This window comes from Nannobrachium achirus (genome assembly GCF_963921795.1).
Source record: "Nannobrachium achirus genome assembly, chromosome: 4".
Lineage (NCBI taxonomy): Eukaryota > Metazoa > Chordata > Actinopteri > Myctophiformes > Myctophidae > Nannobrachium > Nannobrachium achirus.
The window spans coordinates 20,278,335-20,302,107 of record NC_137813.1 but is presented as its reverse complement, the minus strand read 5'-3'; the positions used below and the strand labels follow the sequence as shown (position 1 = coordinate 20,302,107).

Here is a 23,773-nt window from a genome sequence, read left to right as displayed (position 1 = left end):
ATTCACTGCTTACTGTAAAGTGAATATCTCGGTATGATTGCATGCACTTCCCACAATCCCTAAGCGGTATTGGCATCAAGTAAAAGTAAACATTGTGTAGAACGTGCCATTTCAAGTTTTCAATGTATAAATGTCTTTTGAAAATAGCAGATGTAGAAGCTTGTCGAATCACAACGCATTGTGAGCTTTTTTTGATTGATTTATTTATTTAGTCTTCAATTAGTAGTTGGAGTAAAAGTAAATTTTTTGCCTCTGAGATGTAGTGGAGTAGAAGTTAAAAGTATTGGAAACTGGAAATACTCCAGTAAAGTACAAATACCTTAAAATATTACTTTACAGTACAAATGTAAATGTACTTAGTTACGTTTCAACACTGAGTACAAGCAAGGATACGGGGTGGGGGTGGGAGGGTTATTGATGACCGGCCGCCGCTGGTTCCCGATCCGATCGATGTCTCCCCCCGTCTGGAATTGACGAGAGGAGGCGAGAAAAGTGTAAATTGATGGCACGGTGAGAAATGTGATAAATGTGACGTCCACCTTGGAAGCAAGTTTTATTTGTCTCAATTCTCACATCTGTCTAAGCCTGATTTATACTAAGTGGTATGACAGTGTCTCATATTGCAAATAGCCTGTCTACGTGCTCACAGCATGTCACAATACGACGCGGTGTGTGCTTGAAGATGGGCTATATTCTTTGTGCAACGATGACGTACACCGGAGTACAAATTAAGCATTATACTCTTTTTGCCTGTTTTCTTTATGCCAGTTTTCTCAGCAAATCCTCTGAACCCATTAAGATCTGGAACGTTTTAACCACTTTAACCATTATTTTATGCTTTAAATATTGAAAAATAGCAGATATACAAGCTCACAGCGCGGCACCGAGTGGTGCGCTGTGAGCTTGTAGATCTGCTATTTTTGAAAAGTCATTACAATTTGTGCAAAGTTTTGAACATTTTAAAGCGAACATTTGTAACTCAAAGCTTCTGGGGGTCCCTGGAACAAAATATTTTGAGATGGGGGTCTGTGGCCCTATCATTTTGGGGGTCCTTGACATGAAAAAGTTTGAGCACCACTGACATAGAAAGGTAGGTTTTAGGATTAGGAGACATTTATAGAATCGGGTCAAACATTCAAGACTTGCACACAAGACTTGCACAAAATTTCACAATCTTTTCAAAAATAGCAGATCAACAACTCTGAGGATTTGTTTATCTGCTATTTGTTTTTATAGTTAAAGCATTAAATAATTCTAGGTCTAAAATGTGTTGTCCTCATCCTCCTCTCTCCTGTCTCTCTCTGTGTTCCTCAGGGGTCAGACTGGCTTCGCCATAGCCATCAACCTGATGTATGGCATGGCCTCCCTGTCCAGCACCTTCGCCCTGCTGCTGGTCACAGAGCGCTCCATCAAGTCCAAGCACGTGCAGCAGGTCAGCGGGGTCTACCTCTCCAACTTCTGGTTCTCTGCCCTGCTGTGGGACCTCGTCAACTTCCTGCTGCCCTGCATCCTCATGCTGGTCAGTAAAAAAAAAACCTTTTGAAAGATGATGCCACGTGTTCACACTTCACAGTAAGGTCCTTGGTGATGCTGATCAACTCTCACAGTATAAAAGGCGACCCTTGTTGCAGGTCAGAATTAAATTAACATGTAGGATTTTTATGGATTAGGGCATGGGGTCTTCAACGTTTTCAGGCCAAGGACCCCTTAGTTGAGAGAGAGAAGAAGCAGGGACCCCCACAACCTTTTTGAAGATTCCATATAGTTTAATCGTTTGACAGTATAATGAGTGTATTTTGGATTCACTAGCCCTTACCCGTTCAAAGATATGAGCTCCGAAATGATGTGCAGTGTGTGGGTTATGGGATGTGCACTGTGCAAACAGTATATGAGGGATGGAAAGTAACTTTAACTGGTGCTTGCATGCTAATATGTAGGAGCATCAATGTAAGAAATACCCGTTCCATTTAACAGCTACAGAGATACTGTGTACCGATCTGCATGATTTTTGGACAACATCTGTAACAGGGCCGGACCCCCCCCCCCCCGCCCGCCCGCCCGCCTGCACACACACACACACACACCCCCCCCCAACTTTAGACGGCCTTTATAACTCGCCAAACTTTTCACGGTGAGTTAAATTAGTAATCGTGACATATTGCTGCCCTACCCTCTACCTTCCCCTCCTTCACGCTCTCTCTCCCCTCCTGTCATTGGCCGTCATCGTGTCAGGTGGTGTTCCAGGCGTTTGCGGTCAAGGCGTTCGTGGACAACAACCACCTGGTGGACGTGCTGCTGCTGCTGCTGCTGTACGGCTGGGCCATCATCCCTCTCATGTACCTGCTCAGCTTCCTGTTCCACACGGCCGCCACCGCCTACACTCGCCTCACCATCTTCAACATCATCTCTGGCACCGCCACCTTCCTGACCGTCACCATCATGACCATCCCAGGTGAACAGTTAGGGGTGGGCCATATGGAAAAATACAATAACCAGGGTCATGAAATTCCTGGAAATATTTTGAAATTGGAAAAATATTTTTCCAGTACTGGAAAGGTTTTGGAATTGATCAAGGGTCCTGGAAGGTCCTGGAAAAAAAATAACTATGCATTGTCTTTGGCTATTGATTTTGTCAATACCTCTGAAATGACAAATTAAACATTGGCCAAATTGTCAAATATTAGAGGCAGAAATTGTGAAAATTGCAGATCTACATGCTCACAACGCCTCGCAACGCGAGGCGTTGTGAGCATGTAGATCGTCTATTTTCACCATAAAACGGTGTTATACAAAATTCCTCAACTCTTAGTGCTCGTCAGGGTGCCGGGGTCCCCAGTTAAAATATGATTATTTCGCGGGTCACGGCCTGAAAAGGTTGAGAACCACTGGCCTACACTACCTGTCTTTGGGCATTGCGCATAGGAGTAAGTGACTCGTTATTGAGCTGAATTATTGTTATATAGTCCTGGAAATCGGGTTAAATATTCTGGAAAGGTTTTGGAAATTAATTGGTAAAGATGTGTGGGAACCCTGAATATCACAATACTTTTCCAAGCTGTATCACGATACACAATCTTATCACGATTATTTTTCTTGTTGGTTTTTATGGTTATTTTTCAAGTTACTTAACAGTACAACCACAAAAACTAAAATAAAAAGGCGGTGGCTCTTGATTCCCTCTTCCTCCAGAGCTGAAGCTGCAGTACCTGGCCAATCTGCTGGACAAGGTCTTCCTGATCTTCCCGAATTACTGCTTGGGCATGTCCTTCTGTCAGTTCTACCAGAACTACGAGTTCATCTCCTTTTGCACCTCCAATCCCATTGCCGAGATCATCTGCAAGACTTTAAGTGAGTAATGTCACTGAAAAGATAAAAAAATATCAAAACAGCAGAAAGAGTTGCAATGAGAAAAACAAGACGGGACATTACAAACAGGACAACATAACAGAAAAGAAGGGTTACAGCAACAGTACACATCAGGAGGCCAGGTTCAACTAAGATTGAAGATTTAAAAACCTATGGACTGGGACGATCTCATATTGAGAGAGTCTGGAGCCAGCCACAGCTCAAATGTAGGCTCAATGCCAGGTGAAAAGCAAACATTAAAAAAGGGCACGGTAGCGAAGTTCCTGGGTTCGATTCCCGCCAAGGACGCTGTGGGCGCTGGGTTCCCTCCTCAGCTTCATCAGCTCCCACACCTTAGGTGGGGTTGGCAAAAGGGCCTTTCTGTGTGGAGTTTGCATGTTCTCCCCGTGTCTCCTAGGGTAGATACCCTCACAAAAACATGCAGTAATCATGGTCTCTATAATGACTCCCCCTGGCCAGCCGGGGCGCCTGATGGAGGGGAAAGGAACTGGTTGGAATAATGTGTTCCTTCCACCTGCTATGTCCAACCAGGGAAGCTCCCATCTGTCAGGTGAAAAGAAGCGGCTTGCTCACTCCTCATGCACTGAAGGAAGCATGAGCTCAGTTACAGGCCCTCCCCAGGTTGGCAGAGGGAGAGCAGAGCCCCGGATTACAGTTTAGGGAATTAGCACTGGGTGAAAAAATGGGCTACAAAAATCGTGGGATAAAGGGAAAAAAAGAACACAAACTTTAATAATCAGAAAATAGTCGAGTCTCTAGGAATCTCGTAAATAATCAAATTTCACAGGGTATGGATACGGTATGGATCCGTAAAAAAAAAAAAAAAAAAAGAAATCACCCGGGTTTGGTATAGTCATTTGATTCTTTTTTCAGAACGGGTTGGAATCGGAAAGAAATTGACAGTTCCATTACGAAAAATGTTTGAACTACTGAGCTGATCTGTGTATGAAATTAGAAAAGAATGTCTTAGGTGATGCCAACTTAAGGTTCTTGACAGAGCAGATGTTGGAGCTTAGAGGGCAGAGTGAATTGGAAAGAGAGACTGCAATTTATAATTTTGGTCTTGCTTGCTTTTGTTAAGATTTAGGAAGTTTATGACCATCCAAGATCATGTAAGCATTCTCGCAGAGACTTAAATTAGTCATTGCTGTTAGTGTTGGCATATAGATTTGGACGCTGTTGGCATAAAAGCGGAAAGAAATATTGTGCTTTGCACAAGTAGATCCAAGGGGCAGCATAAGAACAGGAAGAGTAGAGGGTCCAAATTGGAGCCCTACACCCCTCAAGTAAGATGGGACGCGGATGTAAACATTATGAAGTCAGATATTAGGCAGATCACGGTACCTTTGATGCCAAAACAGTGCTCGAGTTTTTGATAACAGGATCCTGTGATCCACGTGTCAAAGAACGCTGTTAGATCTGGGAGCACCAGGGCCTCAGGACAACCAGAATCGGCAGTTAAAATCAGTTCATTAAAAACGTTCAGTGCCGTGGCTTTAGGTAAAGCCAGACTGAAACTTATAATGGTACGTATTGCTCTTTAATTGGGTGTGAGATCCCAAAACTGCAGACTTTGAACCCACGTGTCGACGGCTCGCCGTTGCTCTGTTCCAGACATCACATACCAGGAGAACTACTTCTCCATGTCGGAGCCTGGAGTGGGCCGCTTCCTGGTGTCCTTCTCGGTGCAGGGCGTGGTCTTCATCACGCTGCTCTTCGTCATCGAGCTGCAGTGTGTCCGCACCCTCCGGCGCTTCCTCGGCTCCCTGGGAAGACGGCACAAACAGGTTAGGAGAGATGAATGATAGCGTCACTGTCAGGCAGAAACCTCGTATCTCCCAAGTTTCAAATGTGTATGTTTTTTTCGAAATTAAAGCCCTACTTCATCATACAAGAGTGTTGCACAAAAGTGGTGAAAATAGACGATCTACAATCACACAACACATCACGATATGAGTCGTTGTTATTTTCACTATTTTAAATCGTTTTTAAAATAAAAACAAAAAAAGGAAGGTTTTAGACAACAAGGTTTCCACCCAACAACGACGATATAGTGGTCTGAAAATAATGTCTCATTGTATGCTGATGATGGGCCAATAATCACAGTCAAATAGCAGCTACTCAGTGTGTGTGTGTGTGTGCCCTTCACCCTGCTCCTTAGCTACCTGTGATAGGGGACGCAGCGCTGCTTCCAGAGGACAGGGATGTGGCCGAGGAGAGGAAGAGGGTTCTGGAGTGCCAGCCGGTGGTGGAGTCCATGGTGGGCAGCCCACTCATCCTGCAGGAACTCAGCAAGGTACGCCGGCTCTTCCCCACCTGTGGGCCGGGAACTTGGGAAGGCGCCACGAGTGGGCCCTCAAATAATTGTCAAAAACACATAAGAATGTAATGATAATATTGTTGCGGTTGGGCAGAAACCTCTTATCTCCATATTCTAACTTTTATTTTTTTTCCCCTTGTAAATGAATGCCCTGCTTGATCATACTACAGCATCACACGAAAGTATCAAAAGCAGCAGATCTACAAGCTACACTTTTTTTAATTTGAATCCTGAAAAGTAACAGTTTCGGACATAATAAGGTTTCCACCTCAGACAGAGACAATATAATATTCACTGTATATTTAAAAAACGTTATTTAAAATGTTTATTTTTTCTTTTTGTGATATTGATAAATCTGAACTGACCCAAGTCAGAACACAATTGATTGATTGATCATTAAAAATAAATATGTGCTCTGAAAATGCACGTGGCCCAGCCATCCAGCAGCTGAATGGCTGGCTGCTGTGTTAGATGTGTGGACAGGTGGGTGGGCCACAAACACTTTCCAGACTTTCTAATGGGCCCTGATCCAGACAATGTACAGTAGATACTGCTACAGGTCAAGCATCAGGGATTGTATAATATACATACTGTATGTATGTATGTCCCCTCAAAAACTAGAAACAGAACTATCTTCAGCCGTGAAAGTTAAATTGAAACTTATTCACTATCTGCACACAAGAGTGGACAGGGAGGCCAGACGGTATGTTTTAGTGTGATATGAAATACGTACTTGTGTGTGTATGCGGCTATGCGCTTGCGTGTGTGTATGCATGCACGACTTTGAGCACACATTCTGTACATATTTGCCTTTGGGAGAGAAGATTAAAGAACCACTTGTGACAACATAGCGTACCTCTGTGCTATGTGTGTTTAGCTGAGATAGACCCAGGTGTAAGACGTCTGCTGTTATCTCCGTCTCACAGGTGTACAGTAGCGGTGAGACTCTGCTGGCTGTGGACCGGCTGTCTCTAGCTGTGGGGAAAGGAGAGTGCTTTGGTCTGCTGGGCTTCAACGGCGCAGGGAAGACCACCACCTTTAAGATGCTGACTGGGGACGAGAGTGTCACTTCTGGGGACGCCTACATCGACGGATACAGCATCCTGAGCGATATCAAAAAAGTAAGAAGAGATTCTGTCAGTAAATGCAGTCTCTGTTTGATTTGAAATGTCACTCTGGTGTCTTATCAGTTATCCATTGCGTGACATTTGAGCCATGCATGATATTGATGATTCCAGTCGAGGGAATCTCAAAGAGGCTTTGTGAGGATAACATTGATTTCTCGCAGATCGACTTCAATGAACCTGCTGTGAATGCAGGCAGGCACATAATTTTTCCTCGTATTGTCATGGCTGAATCAACCCGCTATTATCACGTAAAGGACAACTTTGTTTTTTTACAACATGGGTTTGTTTTTTTTTTTATAATTCAAATGTTTTTTATTTTTTCTTCTTAATACAAAAAGTGGTAATGGGTGGTACAGTGCAGCACAACAACAGGTACAAATATATATACAGTCAGTCCAAGATAATACAAAAATAAAAATACAAAGGAAAGAAAAGAGTGTTAAAATGTTTTGAATGTTTTTAATTTCAGTGGGTGGGGGCATGCGTAAGTGGCTAAATATATATTTGTAAACACAATAAGCCCATTCCCAAGATGCACCGCAATCTTTCATGGGCAGATGTGACTTATGGGGTCTAGTAGTGTTACTGTAAATAGTAATAAAGAAATCGCCGGGTTGTGTCTAAAAATACATATTTAGCCACTTGTACGCATGCCCTCTGAAATAAAAAACAATAGAAAGCAGTAAATGAAAACATTTTAACTCTCATCTTTTCTTTTCTCTATTTACGATCTAAAATATGAACTCTTGTTGTAAAAAAAACTAAGTTATCCTTTAACGATATCTACACAAACGGCACACGTGTGTCTAGGAATTTAACGACTGCAAGCATAGTTGAAGCTCAAACAATTGGCATATCAGAACACAGGCATGGGTGGTGTTGTGTGTGTGTGTGTGTGTGTGTGTGTGTGTGTGTGGGTACCTGCCTGATTCTCTGCATCATTCCTCCACCAGCCCCGGTGATTACTCCACAGAAGCAGTCCTTGTTTCTTTGAAAATGTTCATTATATTTTTATATATATAAGTAAAGATACCCTCAAAAGGGGACACATCAAACATATAATTTTCAAAATGTCTGTCTGTCTGAGTGTCTGTCTGTCTGTCTGTCTGTCTGAGTGAGTGTCTGTCACAGCGTTTCTCCTCAGTGGCTGGAGCAATTGATCTGAAATCGCATCACCATTAGCATATGAACACACCTGACATAACTGTGAAGCCCGTTTGTCACTTTCACAAATCATATGCTGTATATTAGCATTTTTATGGTGTATCTATATCTATTCTGCATCTAGCTTGAGGCATATCTATTCTGCATCTAGCATGAGGCAACATGTTTAACCAGCTCTCTGTGTGTGTGTGTGTGTGTGTGTGTGTGTGTGTGTGTGTGTGTGTGTGTGTGTGTGTGTGTGTGTGTGTGTGTGTGTGTGTGTGTGTGTGTGTGTGTGTGTGTGTGTGTGTGTGTGTGTGTGTGTGCGGGCGGGCGGGCGCAGGGGGGGGGGGGGGGTCTGTTGTCTGGCCCTGTTACAGATTTTGTCCAAAAATCATGCAGATCGGTACACAGTATCTCTGTAGCCATTAAATGAAACGGGTATTTCTTACATTGATGCTCCTACATATTATCATGCAAGCACCAGTTAAAGTTACTTTCCATCCCTCATATACTGTGTGCACAGTGCACATCCCATAACCCACACACTGCACATCATTTCAGAGCTCATATCTTTGAACGGGTAAGGACTAGTAAAAGTAAAAAGGCAAATGGCAGACTTCTCTAAACAGAACCCCCTCTGGTTCTGCACCAGGAGATGCCCGGTGAAGTGAGTTGAAACTCATTAAGAGTTAGAAAGTTGGATTGTAGTTTATAATCTATGCATGTCAATCTCTTGCATAAATGTTTTTCAGTGGATTTCTTAAATGTGCCAAAATTGTTCTTGTGAAGCACATTTGTACTTGTAAAGATTGCTATTGATAAGGAGATGTTTACTGTCGCCACACTAGTCAACAAGAGGCCAGTTTGTCAATGCTGGGATGAGGTCTTTCAGATTTTTCCTGTATAGTGCGACCTTGCCACTTAACCACATTGTAATTTGTGCGCCTTAAGTTCACAACATACTGTAGTATCGATAGTTAAAGAATGGACAGGGAGACCACTCTGTTAATAGACTGATTTATTTTCTTTATTTTTTTCTTCAATATCTTTTAATATGGGGTCAGGGGTCCTTGAAGGGGTTCCAGGGGTCTTCAGCTAAATGATTGATAGTTAGGAACCCAAAATACCCCCATGGGTCTGTAACTCTGAGAGGATTAAACAATGTAGATTGTGGTTTTCTGAAAAAAAAATATTTTAATATTTTTTTTTAATTAAAAAAAATATTTTTTTATTCAAAAATTTCAAAAACATGATGCTGCTATATACTGTACATAGCAACAAGAACCCCAAAAAGGGTCCCCGTCCTGAAAGGTGAAAACACCAAAAGGGGTTTCCGTCCAAAATGGGTTAAACCATTCCAAACCGGCGTTCCTTGAAATGAAAAGGTTTAAGAATCATGGACTACTCATCCTTCTATCTCTGAATTGCAGGTGCAGCAGCGCATCGGCTACTGTCCCCAGTTTGACGCTCTCTTGGACCACATGACGGGCAGAGAGACCCTGAGTATGTATGCCAGGCTCAGAGGAATCCCAGAGAGATATGTGTCTGGTTGTGTGGAGAACGTCCTCAGGTCACTGCTGCTGGAGCCCCATGCTGATAAACTGGTCCGCAGTTACAGGTACGCATATGAGACATATCTACTAAGTAGGGTTTGAACTAGGGCTGTCACGATTATGACATTTCAAATGATGATTAATTTTCACTCAAATAATTGCGATTAACAATTTAATTGTGTTCTTGTCGTTGACAATTACATTACTTTCTGGCTTTTAGGCTTTGAAGTTGCACATGGCAGATATGACTGACATACTTGACAACTTTATACTTTAAAAAGAACATTGATAGATGTGACGCATTGAGAGCTTGCTGTTTCCACTATTTTTGACAGGCCTAGTTTGAACTGTACGTGTGTGTGTGTATACTGCTGCTATTATTAATTGTATATTTTAACAACATTAACCCTGCCATCCCTATTGTCTCCGAAATTGTTTAAAATGGTTCTAAAAAATAGCCGATTTACATACTCACTCGTGTTGTGATGCGACACGTCGTGAGCTTGTAGATCTGCTATTGTCGCCGTTAGTCATATGACAAAATGAGAAAGTATAAGAAACGGTGGCATGGTGGCTCATGGTGCCATTTCTGCCCACGGTGGCAATTTATCTGCCTTTGACCAGTCAGCTGCTGTATTACTGCTGTGACAAATCAGTGCAAGCTTATCAGCCTCCCTGTCCTTTTATCACTCCCCTCATGAATGGCAAATGGCTGATTGGGTGATGAATGATATAGTGTTTGTCCTCCCCTCCATTCCCTATTGGTCTATGTAACTGCATAGTGGGGGTTAGGGATGGGACAATAATCACTATTATTGTTTATCGTGATAAAAAAACACTAACACTAATCGTATCGTGGAGATTTCAATTTATCGTGGTCTACCTATGCTATTGTTGTATTGCTGTTGATGTACTGACATATTATCTTGCTTATTATATTGATGTATTACCTGCTTATTGTAAGTCACATTGGATTAAAAGCATCTGCTAAATACCTAAATTGTAAATTGTAATCATGAAATTATCCTCCGTCATGCACTGGGATCAATTCACCCTCTTATTTGCCGAGCTGAACCCTTTATAATGGGTAAAATAGATTTGGAAATAACGTACTGGATACAGTCTTTTTTTCACTTTACCAAATATCTTTGCCAAAAAATAGCGTTGTGAGCTTCTAGATTTTTTTCCGGGTTAGGGTTAATGGATGTTTGGGATATTTTGATCATCGTGATAATATCGTAAATCTCAATCTCTTCGGTCACAGTAATCGTGACATGACAATTTCATATGGTCCCATCCTTAGTGGAGGCAACAAGAGGAAGCTGAGTGCAGGCATGGCCCTGATCGGTGGTCCTCCGGTCATCTTCCTGGACGAGCCCTCCACTGGCATGGACCCTGTGGCCAGGAGACTGCTGTGGGACGCTGTCACGCGCACACGAGAGTCTGGCAAGGCCATCATCATTACCTCACACAGGTAAACTCCGAGTGGTGCACACCACTCCAAGGCTTGACTGAGTGTGTACAGTATGTAACTATGTATGTACTGTAGCATGAGCTGCGATACCGCTGGGTGACCAGTAGCAGGCCTGGGTGACCAAGTGGCGTACACACACGGTACACACACGTGTGCGCACACACACACACACACACACACACACACACACACACACACACACACACACACACACACACACACACACACACACATGCTCAAATGCACCACTCACTTCAAACATGGGTTAGTTTAGCTTTTACTCTGTTTAGTCTAGGTGTTTACTATTTATTTTACCCTTTCACTCCATTTTGTTCTTTCAGCTCTTCAATCTGGTTAAGCTTTCCACTCCTGGGGTGTCGCCAAGGGTGCTATCAGGCCTGCTGCTAAGCATTAGAACATTACAGCAGCATAAATTAAAACCATCTGTTGTGAACTCGGTGAACTTTTCACTTCTTGGAATGTTTACTTTGAACTGAAGCTTTTTTGCATGCACGCAAGTTGCGCACGCAAACACACACACACACACACACACACACACACACACACACACACACACACACACACACACACACACACACACACACACTAACACACTAACACACACACACACACACACACACACGAATGCATGCTCTTCTGGCGGAGACAACATGTCCAAATCACAAGTCAAAGAAAACTGCTGGCTCACTGATCCGTATAATAATATTAATTGACAGCAATCTCCTGGGTTGCACAACAGCAGTCAATTAAATCCAATTAATATTCCAGTAGTTGGCACTGTGTTTGAAATGTACTCAGTGCATGAAAGTATAAAAGCAGCAGCCTGTCTTATTATGAATAATTATGGGTAAGAGAAATTCACACTTGTCAGCACCAACACTGTGAAGCATTGTTCCTGGTGGCAATTAAGGCATTTTGTTTGAATTTAAACTGTGTTTTTCTTTTATTATTATTATTTTTTCAAATGGATTTTAAGTTTAATTACATGTTTAAATGTCAGTGCCTGCCTACTGTTAACAACTTATGAGCAATGTTGACTAAATCCTATGTATAAGCTCACAGAGCATGTACAGTATGCCTATAATGACACGCCCAAAATAGGGATACCAGTTTATCTATTTACAGTATGTTGATGTATTGATATATTGATGTATCCTTTGCCTTTTTTTTATATAGAATGTTTTGATTGTCATGTTTTTTTTAATATATGCACTGTACGGCAACCTTGGGTGTTTTGAAAGGCGTCTCCAAATAAAATGCTATTAGATCTGCTATTTTCACAATAGAACCGTGTTATACAAAATTCCTCAACTCTTAGTGCTCGGCCTGAAAAGGTTGAGAACCACTCGCATACACTACCTGTCTTTGGGCATTGCGCATAGGAGTAAGCGACCTGTTATTGAGCTGAATTATTGTTATATAGTCCTGGAAATTGGGTTAAATATTCGGGAAAAGTTTGGGAAAAGTTTGGGAAATTAATTGGTAAAAAGAAATGTGTGGGAACCCTGTATTAAAGTGGTTAAAAACAGGAACACGATGATGTGTCATGCTTAGCTCTCATCCACCTTTTCCCTCTGGCTTGCAGCATGGAGGAGTGTGAAGCCCTGTGCACCAGGCTGGCGGTCATGGTCAACGGTCAGTTCAAGTGTCTGGGCAGCCCGCAGCACCTGAAGAGCAAGTTTGGCAGCGGCTACACGCTGCTGGCCAAGGTGCACGTAGAGGTGGACCTGGAGGACAGCGACCTGCAGCTCTTCAAAGACTTCATCGAGAGCACCTTCCCAGGTCAGGGTTGTTTCTATATTGTTGGGACAGGGACGCTGGATCTAGAACAGTGGTTCCCAAACAGACACATTTTTTATGGGCAGCTCTATTTTTTGGTTTCCTATGTTTTGTTTTTAATTATTATTATATTATTTCAGAACATTTTCCCAAAACAATCGTAAAAGGCAAAAATGTTCATGAATTAAAAACAAAGTAAATGATTGTTCTCAGTAATTTCACGAAGAAATAAAAGAAAAATCGAAGAAATTCCATAAATTAGAAAACAAAATGGTTAAGAAGTGCTTGTAAATGGTTACGAGCTCTCAACGCGGCGCGAAGCGACTTGTTGTGAAAAGCTGCCAAGGTTGTACTGAAAGGTTTAGTAACTCTGATGTCATTAGTGTACAATGTGTGAATGTCCTTACTTTTTTTTGCCACTGGCAAGCAATACACCAATCTTTTTGCCCTGGGGGACCTCAATCAACTAAGTATCGTGTCAAAGAGGTTAAACTATGATGATCGAGAACAATTAACTGAACTTCATATCAACAGAAAAAATACATTTTGACATTGCTGTACAGATGACCAATCAGCGTAAATGGATGAGGACATGGATTTTTACCAAAATGGTCTCTCTCATCCAACCACAGGTAGTCTACTGAAGGATGAGCACCATGGCATGGTGCACTACCACTTGACTGACAAGACACTCACTTGGGCACAGGTAAAAGAACCTGCATGTCTTTTCATTTCTGATGTTAGAGCCCCCTCTAGAGGAGAAAAGGTGTAACAACTGGCTTTAGTGGAGCAACAATGCCTGGTTGCTTTCAACAGCCACAACCACCACTCAATCAAAGCCTTAGTTACATGCTGCTGCCAGCACCCTAAATGTATTTACCCAATACTTTTCATTCTTTTTCTCCACCCACACCCACAACCAGGTGTTTGGCACTCTGGAGGCAGCCAAAGAGAAGTACCGCATCGAAGACTACTGCGTGAGCCAGATATCACTGGAGCAAGTGTTCCTCAGCTTTGCCCAGTTCCAACACTGCACGGAGGGCCGGAGGAAATGAGAGAAGAATGAAGAGGACATCCATTCGTCTGTCCGTCCACCCGGTCCCACCCGTATTACACAGTGTGTGTGGATGGTCTGTGTGTAAATATATATACAGTTATACAACATATTGTGCTTATTGGACACACAACAACACACAGGCCTTCCACCACTGTGCGGTTGCAGGGTGGGCAGCTAGAGGTGCTGTGGGCCTCTGTTCGTTCATGGTGGCCGCGTATCTCTGGCTCAATGTGTGACCCTTTTACCGCGGGATTGGACCGTCACGCACACGCCCTGGGCCCCGGCACGCACACATCAGCCTCCAGCCTCAATCACGCCATTTCTTGTTATTATATAAGACAACCTAATGAAGCAACGGTTGTAACTGGTGGGGGATGGGGTCAATTATATACCAAGTAAAAAAAGAGAAAGAAGAAAATCTTAAATGTTGCACCTTTTTATGTGAGTTTGAAGATGACCACGATGATGACCACTGGAAAATCGAACTGCACCGTAAAATCCACGGTGCTGATTCAACTCTGAGAGAAGTTCAAATTTGTTTCCATTTGTACTTCTCTCAGAGTTAAACGGACACTGAGGACTTGACTGTGTAGGCACTACGCTGCTTTATTGTTTCACTGTGTATGACCGACGACAACTTAAACGTGTGTGTATTTTTTATGTGTGTGGCCTTTCTTTTCCGTTATTTATATATTATTGTTTTATCGCTTGATTTCCGTGTTTCCGAGAATGAATGCAGTTTTTGACACTGTCGATCACTAAGAGGGCATAAACCACTCCCATTTGACGCAGCCGTCGGTTGTCCACCGTTAGCCTTACCTAACAAATGACGAGGGTTTATCCCACTGTCCCACCCTGATACTTGTAATGCCTGATCATCCTCAACCCATTAAGACCTGAAAATACCTAAAAATGACTTCTAAATCCTAATGGTTTTCTGAAAAGCTTATTTTTCTTTATCTGTGGTGCTCAAAGTTTTTAATGTCAAGGACCCCTAAAATCATATGTGTTTGACCGCGGAACCCCATCTCAAAATATGTTGTTCCAGGGACCACCCAGAAGCAAAGATTTCAGTAAAAATGTTCACTTTAAAATAATATATATTCAAAGATTTGCACAAATGTTCATGTTTTTTCAAAAATACCAGTTCTACAAGCACCAAGTGCCGCGCTATGAGCTTGTATATCTGCTATTTTTGAATAGGTGATGTATAAGAAATAATGGTTAAAGTGGTTTCGTGACACAGATGCGTTCCCGGTCTTAATGGGTTTAAAAGTCGCTTAACGTCTTTGCCGGGTGTAAATAATCTAACATATTCATGGTACTCGAACAATTTACTCGTTAACAGCTATTTATAGGTGTACCGGGTGCATTCATGAATGCATGCCTGAATTACAATTTCTAGATCTGCATGGCCTTGGGAACCATCGAGCAAAAACACTGGAAGCTCCGTTACCGTCTGACTGAAGACTTGTCCTCGAATGACGTTCAGAACATGTTGAATAGAGGGCATATTGAGCATGACTGAATGGTTTTAGCACGCGTGGGGGGAAAAGAAGGCTCCTTGGCTTATCTTTTGTTTTGGCTTCCAAGCGAATCAGCAGCGGTGTGTGTGATAACACATATGTCTTTGTCGGATAAGAGTGTAAATGCATGTTAACCACCTAGGTTTACATGTGGTTTCTATATCTGACAAAGAGTACTTTCAAATGTCTTGTCCTGTAAACCAAGCAAGCCGCTGTGGATCGCGTCGGGACGGATTTCGATCTATTCCTGTAAGCAGTGTTGATTTCATCGACTAAAACTATGACAAAAAAAGTTCGTCGACTACCTTTCTTCACTGAGTCTGACCAAAACTAAATAAGAACTAAATAAAAACTAAGCTATGATGACTAAAACTGAGACTATATATTGACAATTCAGTCTACAGATAAAAACTAGAGTAAAATGTTATGTTTGGTATCGCTTTTTTGTGCTCTGAAAATAGCAGGTCTACAGTACAGTAGCTCACAACACGTAGATCGGCTATTTTCAGCATGCAACCAAGTGTAAAATCAGACAAAATACATTTTATTTCCTGTCAAAATCAACACTGCCTGCAAGATTACAATGACTTGTACCATCATGTTTTGTTTTAATGCAACACATGTTGATAAAACGTAGTTTGTGTGTGTGTATAAGTCTTCTTTCCGTTTGCGGGGGTTAGAGCGCACATCATCCCTTACCTCAGACCAGTCTACAACTGTGGTATGATTACTTAAAAACGATGTGTGTATAGGAGCATTACATTAGCTGCTATGGGCGAGTAAACCAGCCCATTACCACTACACAAAAACAGCAGATCTACAAGCTCACAACGCAACTTGTCGCTTTTGAGCTTATAGATTAATTACTTTCAGTCTTGTGACACAAATGTGACTCAGGCTTATGATGATTGCTTGTTTTCCCTCCTCGTGTGTGCACGATGATTGTTCTGTCATAGCCTCTTTCTGTTTTTTTAAGAACTGACAGAAGAGAGCGATATATTTTCAGAAGGAATGTTTGAGCAGATTATATGTATGACATTAACAAGCCTCACATACTGTAGAGGAACGATGAATATAGTCTTCCTCCTTTCATATCCTGTGTAAGTGTCCGTTTCTGTAAATAAATGTGAAGATGACATTGGATAACTACAGTGTACGGGTGACAAATAACATTCCCAAAGCTCACTTAACAGAGGAGTTGAGATGAATGTATTTATTATTTAGACAAAGCAAAAAGCATTCAGTGAAATGAATCAGCTTTGTTAACCATTTGCTTGTTATGGCTTAGTGTGCTTTCATGGATGGGAGACAAAATGGTAGGCATGGGAAGTATGCAGACATACAGTAGGAAATAGGCTGGTATTCCCGGAAGATACTAACACATGGTGCTTATTGGTCAAAGGACGCATTAGCCACTTTCAAACTTTTAAAATTGCAAAAATTAGCTGATCTACTACGAGCTCTCAAAGCATCATGCAGTGCTCTGTGAGTTTGTAGATTGGCTATTTTCTCGTGACGCCATCGTTTGACGACGTATGATATAGGCCTTGAGTGGTTAAACTCCTGACCTTTGTTACTTGTCTCATTTTGCTTATGACTTGAGAATCAATGGAAATCGTGTCCGTCTTCAGTCTGAGCAAAAGAAAGTTTGAAATAGTTGCGCACTTGTAACATTGAAGGGTTGTAATGCCGAAATACAATGAACATTGTGGTTGTAATGCCGAAATACAATGTATCATTTAAAAAGGGAATTTACATTATTGTAATTGTGTGTACTGTTCCATCAAATTGACCTTGTCAAATGTATATGTAGGCCTATTGCATTTTTTTAAATAAATAATGCTCTATGCAAATTATTTTTTTCTCCACCTATTTTTTAATAGAATTTTAAACTGCTGTTACACTCCAAATATAAATGACTGAAAGAAGACGTCATCAGAGGTAGTTGGAGAAATGTGTAAATGTCTTTGAATTCCTAAGATGGGGTGCCGACAGACCCCTTATCACAGTGGTTCACAATCTTTTTTGGCTGTAGTATCCCCTTACTGATTTCTGAAGCCAAGTACCCCCTTCCCCTGACTGAAAACAGCAGATCTACAAGTATTTTCACAGCTTCTTAACCCTCTCATGCATGAATTGTGATAACCTGAGTTAATCTGTCTTTAGACATAGTAACAACTGAATTTTGCCTATTATTAGCCTGTAGACTAGACTAGCAATCACTTGGTCTGTACCCCGTTTACATTGTGAGTTTATCAAACGTTATAATTAGGACTGGATGAGCTGCAACCATAACCAGTTGCTCAATTGAGAGCAGCATACCCTGTCTTCAACTCCCATATCTGCTGGGCTAAGTACAACAATGTGCAAACACAGCAACACGATCTGTGAACTGTGATGGAAGGATATCAAATGGAACTCGACCGCCTTGACCCATTTAGGAGGGGAACCCCTTTTGGGGTTTTTACCTTTCAAGACAGGACCTTTGTTACCGGGGTTCTTGTTGCTATATACAGTATATAACAACAGAATTCATTTGTCATTTTGGAATAAATATTTTAAGTTTTTCAGAAAGCTTAGGTCAGGATTTAGAAGGTGGCCTCAGTCCTAGACTACTAATCGGTGTGTTGTTCCTGCACTGTCTGCATCAAGTGATGGTACTGAACATAGAAATTGATTGGATGTTCTGTTTAGACTGATATGTTCTTCGTGTATCTATGATCCTAGATTACCACTGTGCCCACAAACTAAGGGAGCTAGTTGTATAGGGGAAAGGGAAGGACGGTTTGCCAGCTCACTTCAGGGACTCAAGTTGAGAGTTTGTTGGGAACAATGTCTCTTTTAGAAGATCATCTTTTCCAGTCTCCCAGTTCAGTCACTCTGCTGGGAGCTGTTGTTCTCCTGTTTGTTCTCTACCTCTTCTCCTCCAGCACCCAGGAACAAAGAAAGGAACCTCCAGGACCCAGGCCTCTGCCTCTGCTTGGAAACTTACTGCAGCTAGATCTCGGTAGACTACACACCTCCCTTTGTTATGTAAGATTTTTTATTGTTACTCATATGTATGTTTCTTAACTTTGTTTCATACTGTATGTGACAAGCAAAAACACCTGTGCGTGAAATATTAACTGTAAGTTATCAAATGAGTGTCTTTAAAAGTATTTAGACTTGTACTATGTATCGCATCATTTTACACATCTCTCATTTTGTCTCTATAGCTGTCCAATAAATATGGACCAGTGTTCACAATCCACCTTGGACATAAGAAAGTAGTGGTCCTGGCAGGATACAAGACAGTCAAACAGGCTCTGGTCAACTATGCTGAGGAGTTTGGAGACAGAGAGATCACTCCTGTATTCTATGACTGGAGTAAAGGACATGGTAAAGTTCTGTATGATTTGTGTAGCTCAGTTCATTTGTCACATCTGATTTTATGCCTTGGACCAGGTTAAGAATGCTTGTGTGTACTTAGGCATCATTTTGTCCAATGGTGAGTCCTGGAAAGAGATGAGGCGCTTTGCCTTGACTAACCTGAGAGACTTTGGCATGGGAAAGAAGATGAGTGAAGAGAAAATCATACAGGAATGTCATTACCTGATTGATGCAATTGAAAAACATGAAGGTAACCAAATCTGTACTGTTGTGGAAATCATAATGCCTCTTTTTTTTATTGAAGCTTTTGACCTAATATAGACTCTGTGTGTCACAGGCAAAGCCTTTGATTCAACCCAGGCAGTGAATTATGCAGCATCCAATGTTATATCAGCCATTGTCTATGGGGACAGGTTTGAATACACTGATCCTGTGTTCCAAGCAATGGTGGACAGAAACAATGAAGCCGTACATCTTACAGGATCAGCTGCCATTCAGGTATAGAAGGACAGTTGCTTGAACTCCTTGAAGACATACAATATTTTCTATTTTTTTGAAGAAATATTCATGCTTGTCATCAAATCGTATTAGTTTTAATCAGTATATCCTAAAGACAATAAATTCTGATTAGCAACCAAATGAACTAAAAATGAAACTTAATAGTCTGTACACTTAATTATTTTCATGTAAATGTTTTAAGGTAGAGAGTGTACACACACACACACACACACACACACACGTACAAGTGAGTAAAACTGTGTGGGAATTCTGGATCAATAATTAATCGATGAGGCATTAGGAGACCAGACAATATTCTAGCCTAGGTGGTGATGGTTATGCTTTAGGTACATGATATCATGGGTAGAAGTACGGTAGCACTCATGTCAGTGGTATGGTACAGTAGTTCTGCAAGGAGGCACAATTATCACAGTTAAACTGTCGCTGCTTCAAGGACGAGCTGAACCATAACAAGATAGGCTGTACCAAAACAATAGCTATCAGGCCTACTCCTATAAGCTATCAAATATCATAATGTATTGTATTATCATTGATGGTAAATATAAAGGTTATACATAACATATGCAGTCATTTCTTCAAGTGGCCGGGGGGAGATTTTTGTATCCCTCGGAGGGGGATACAAAATAAAACTGATTTTACAACAAATTGTTGTGGAACTTTTATAATGACCCCACTTTGAACCTGATTAATCTGGGTTTTGTATCCCTCAGGGGGGGTAAACCTTTTTTCTGTAACTGTAACCCCAAAAGTCCATTGAGTTTAGTGGACCCATAGTTTTTTTTTCTGTAAACCCATAGTCAATTGAACTCAATGGACTTTTTCTGTCCCTTTTTGATTGAATAATATACCGGTAAGGTCCAATCAGACAGGATTTGTCATGCTTCACGTAATCTCTCAAGAACAGACGTAGTGCTACGCTGAGAGGGCGCAGTTTGTCCCTTTTCTTTGACGATGGCTAGCCAGATTGTGCTTCTCGTGCCATCACAATATCTAATATAAATGGTAAGACGGAATTCATTTCCCAGCGGATTCTTCGCGACTTGTGTCAGTGCAACCACACTTGCGATTTCCCAGAATTGCATCTTTCTAGTTATAGTCTTTGGTCGTTATGTCACAGAAACAGTAGTTGTCACTTTAAAATGTCATTATTTGCATTGTAGGTGTATAATGCCTTTCCCTGGCTGGGCCCTTGGATGAAAACCTGGAGGATCCTGGTGAAGAACATTGAAAACAGCAAAGAGGACACAAGAAGAATAATTAGGGGTCTGAAGGAAACTCTGAACCCTCAAATGCTCAGAGGCTTTATAGATTCATTCCTGGCGCGGAAGAAAAGTTTGGAGGTAAAATATCTACAGTTATAATTTTACGCTACTATTATTCCCATCAACGCTCCATTACTATAATGTTTACCTTTTCACCTGTCTGTTTATATTAGGACTCTGGAATTATGGATTCACATTATCATGAGGAGAACCTGCTCAACAGTGTGAAGGACCTGTTTGTAGCTGGAACTGATACTTCAGGAAATTCAATTAGATGGGGTCTACTGTTGATGGCCAAGTACCCCCATATTCAAGGTAGACAATCATGTTAAATCTGATGAGATATGAGCCGACAAATACTATAGCTTTCTCAGATTAAATATATATTTTAAAGTGATTATGAAACAGGATTAGTGAATAATGCTTATTCATTTTCAACCCAGATGAGGTTCAAGAAGAGCTTAGCAGGGTGATTGGAAGTCGTCAGGTGCTTGTAGAAGACAGGAAGAACTTACCCTACACTGATGCTGTTATCCATGAGATCCAGAGAGTAGCCAACATTGTTCCTCTCTCAATTCCTCACATCACTATCCAAGATGTCACCTTCCAGGGATATTATATCAAGAAGGTAAATTACTTTTACTTTAACAATTAAAATGTCTAAATAAATATGTATGTGAATGCCATGTTCCTCTTAAAACATGAAACAAGTGGTCATTGTTTTGGGGTTTTAGTAATAGACCTGTTATTTTTGGGAACAGGGAACTCCTGTGATTCCTCTACTTACTTCTGTCCTGAATGATGAGACTGAATGGGAAAGCCCACACGCATTTAACCCCAATCATTTTCTGGATGAAGAGGGTCAGTTTGTCAAGAGGGATGCCTTCATGCCCTTTTCTGCAGGTATTATAGCATTGTTATCATTATACTGTTTTTATTTTTTTATGTTTGAAGTGATGTTGGCATATTGTAATTTCTTTCTCAGTTCAAGCACAGCTCTAACTGTTGCAACAACTTGTTGTTTCAGGTCGTAGGGCATGTCCAGGAGAGAGTCTGGCTAGGATGGAGGTTTTCCTCTTCCTCACCTCTCTCCTCCAGCGCTTTCGTTTCACTCCTCCACCTGGGGTAACAGAGGATGAACTGGATCTGATGGCAGCTGTAGGTTTCACCCTCAACCCTTCACCTCACCAGCTGTGTGCTGTCAGTAGGGATGGAGCCCTAAACAATGGTAGCTCGATAACCCGATAAGATATTTATTGAGTACCCGGTATCAATAAGCTTTGGGCTTATCAAGCTTGTTATCCCATGATGTCATGTTTAAACAATCAAGACAAGAGGCGATCAAGACATTATTACAGTACTATTCATACTATTCATAATATAAACACTTAGAATGCAAATTGCACACTAATGAATGATTGTTTTAATGATATATGTTACTTTTGTCAATTGTTATCTTCATAGATGGTGGTCAGCCACATAACTCACAGTCACAACAACTGGCCAATAAAAAAAGATTCCAGTTCTGTTCAGAATTTGTCATCTCATATCTTTCCACAAAATATTCAGAAAACGCTTAATAGTGGGCTCTATAAAGCCTGGCTCAAGCAAAGGTGCTCATTATCAATAAAAATGTAACAAGCTCTATCCCTAGCTGTCAGTTGACTCTAAATAAAAGCATAGTTCTTGCAGAACATTTTCCATGTGTTGCTGCTTTGCTCATAAAAAATCATAAAATAACTTTGCTGATACAGTCCTCATAATGGATAGTGTAAGTAAAGGGTCTTGCACCAACAGTCATCACCATCACTAACCATAACTGGTGTAATTGAAAAGTGTGGGAATTAATAGAATGTTAATACAAGAAGAAAACTACAGTTTGTCTCAGTATTCAGACAGTATAACAAACATTCACTCAAGCAACTCAGGAATTAATTGTATTTTGTCTCCCTTCGCTTCTATTGAGATATCTATATTGTGTCAAAGGTCATGTCTCACCTAGACACAGGATCTGTTGGTCAAGATTCAATTTATCTGGATCAAGCGTGCCAGGTCTATTAGCTCAATGGTAAAACGTTCAGCAGGAAACCAGGTTCAAATCAAGGGTAGAAGAGGAAAGTTACATAGTGCTGCTATGCACACCTACAACTAATAATTGTTGGTGTGTTTCATTGCTGTTAGCCCTAGAATGTCTGTGATCTTACATACATAAATGTATTCCAAAATACATCGGTTCATCGTCGACTGATCTACAGTACAGCACAAAATGTCCTCAGCACTACTTGTGTACTCACCCAATAATGAATTCCTTAGACTTGGAGTCAGATATTGCCCTCTAGTTTTATATCCATTTGAAAATTCTGGCAGAAAACATGCGTTTAGTAAAATACCTCCACTATTCCACGAGCTGCACACAGACAACGTTCACTACAGGCGATGGGCCCGGAATGAGTGCAGGACTAAACCTCTTTTGGGAAGCACATACAGTATGGGGGCTGGGGCACACAATTGGCAGGTGGTGTGATTAATGAATTACCCCCACACTAATTGCAAAGCACCTGTCAGATGTGTGCCCCATACATATGTGCTTCTAGACTGTTCCCAAGGGAAGTTTTCATATGTTCAGTCCAGCAGTCATTTCAGGTCCGTCCTCGTCGCCCAGAGAGAATGATGTCTGTGTGCAGCCCATGGAAAAGTGGAGATATTTTACAAAAAGCATGTTTTCTGTCAGAACTTTCAAATGGATATGAAACAGAGGACAATATCTGACTCCAAGTCTAATGCCTCATTCACACTACAGATATATAGTTGAACGTTTTGCTTGCTTGGTCAATGTAATCTCAATGGAAACCAGCTTTAAAGCTTTCAAAGCTTTGTTCTGTGTATGTCCTGTATCTTTAAAGCTGGTTTCCATTGAGATAACATTGACCAAGCAAGCAAAACGTTCAACTATATATCTGCAGTGTGAATGCAGCATTAGTAATTAATTATTGGGTGAGTACACACGCAGTGCAGAGTACCTTTTTGCCGTGGAGATCAGCCTCAGGGCATGGATAGGACTGTGTATTGGAATACATGATAATTGCAGCGTGTCAGCATGGACAGCTCTCTTCCAGTACTCCAAAATGAAACGCACCCAAAATTAAGTTATTACCTCCAGCTGCATGTGTGGCTTAGGCTTAATGCACCAGTGTGAGAAGCCACAAACAAAGGGAGTTACTTGTGTTGAGGCCTTGAGGGAAGGGGAAACACGT

At 41.3% G+C, this 23,773-nt stretch overlaps 2 protein-coding genes across 4 annotated transcripts in view; both read left to right on the top strand.

The window, feature by feature from the left end:
* abca3b (ATP-binding cassette, sub-family A (ABC1), member 3b) overlaps window positions 1-17,219 on the top strand; it is a 67,191-nt gene extending 49,972 nt beyond the window's left edge. For all 3 annotated transcript variants that reach the window (XM_080724953.1, XM_080724951.1, XM_080724952.1), the window contains exons 21-31: window positions 1,315-1,519; window positions 2,233-2,452; window positions 3,190-3,348; window positions 4,981-5,153; window positions 5,528-5,662; window positions 6,613-6,807; window positions 9,390-9,577; window positions 10,816-10,986; window positions 12,593-12,789; window positions 13,419-13,492; window positions 13,710-17,219. In XM_080724953.1, coding sequence (XP_080581079.1) covers window positions 1,315-1,519; window positions 2,233-2,452; window positions 3,190-3,348; window positions 4,981-5,153; window positions 5,528-5,662; window positions 6,613-6,807; window positions 9,390-9,577; window positions 10,816-10,986; window positions 12,593-12,789; window positions 13,419-13,492; window positions 13,710-13,841 — 1,849 coding nt within the window. In that variant the 3' untranslated portion in view covers window positions 13,842-17,219. The remainder of the gene's footprint in view (window positions 1-1,314; window positions 1,520-2,232; window positions 2,453-3,189; window positions 3,349-4,980; window positions 5,154-5,527; window positions 5,663-6,612; window positions 6,808-9,389; window positions 9,578-10,815; window positions 10,987-12,592; window positions 12,790-13,418; window positions 13,493-13,709) is intronic.
* Window positions 17,220-18,201: 982 nt separating this feature from the next.
* Window positions 18,202-21,794, top strand: LOC308284360 (cytochrome P450 2K1-like; the record flags this gene model as incomplete). Its single annotated transcript, XM_080724954.1, has 9 exons — window positions 18,202-18,402; window positions 18,585-18,747; window positions 18,839-18,988; window positions 19,076-19,236; window positions 20,418-20,597; window positions 20,693-20,834; window positions 20,963-21,147; window positions 21,281-21,422; window positions 21,547-21,794. The coding sequence occupies 9 exons, from the start codon at window positions 18,202-18,204 to the stop codon at window positions 21,765-21,767; spliced, it is 1,545 nt and encodes a 514-aa protein (XP_080581080.1). The 3' UTR covers window positions 21,768-21,794.
* Between the last annotated feature and the right edge of the window lie 1,979 nt (window positions 21,795-23,773).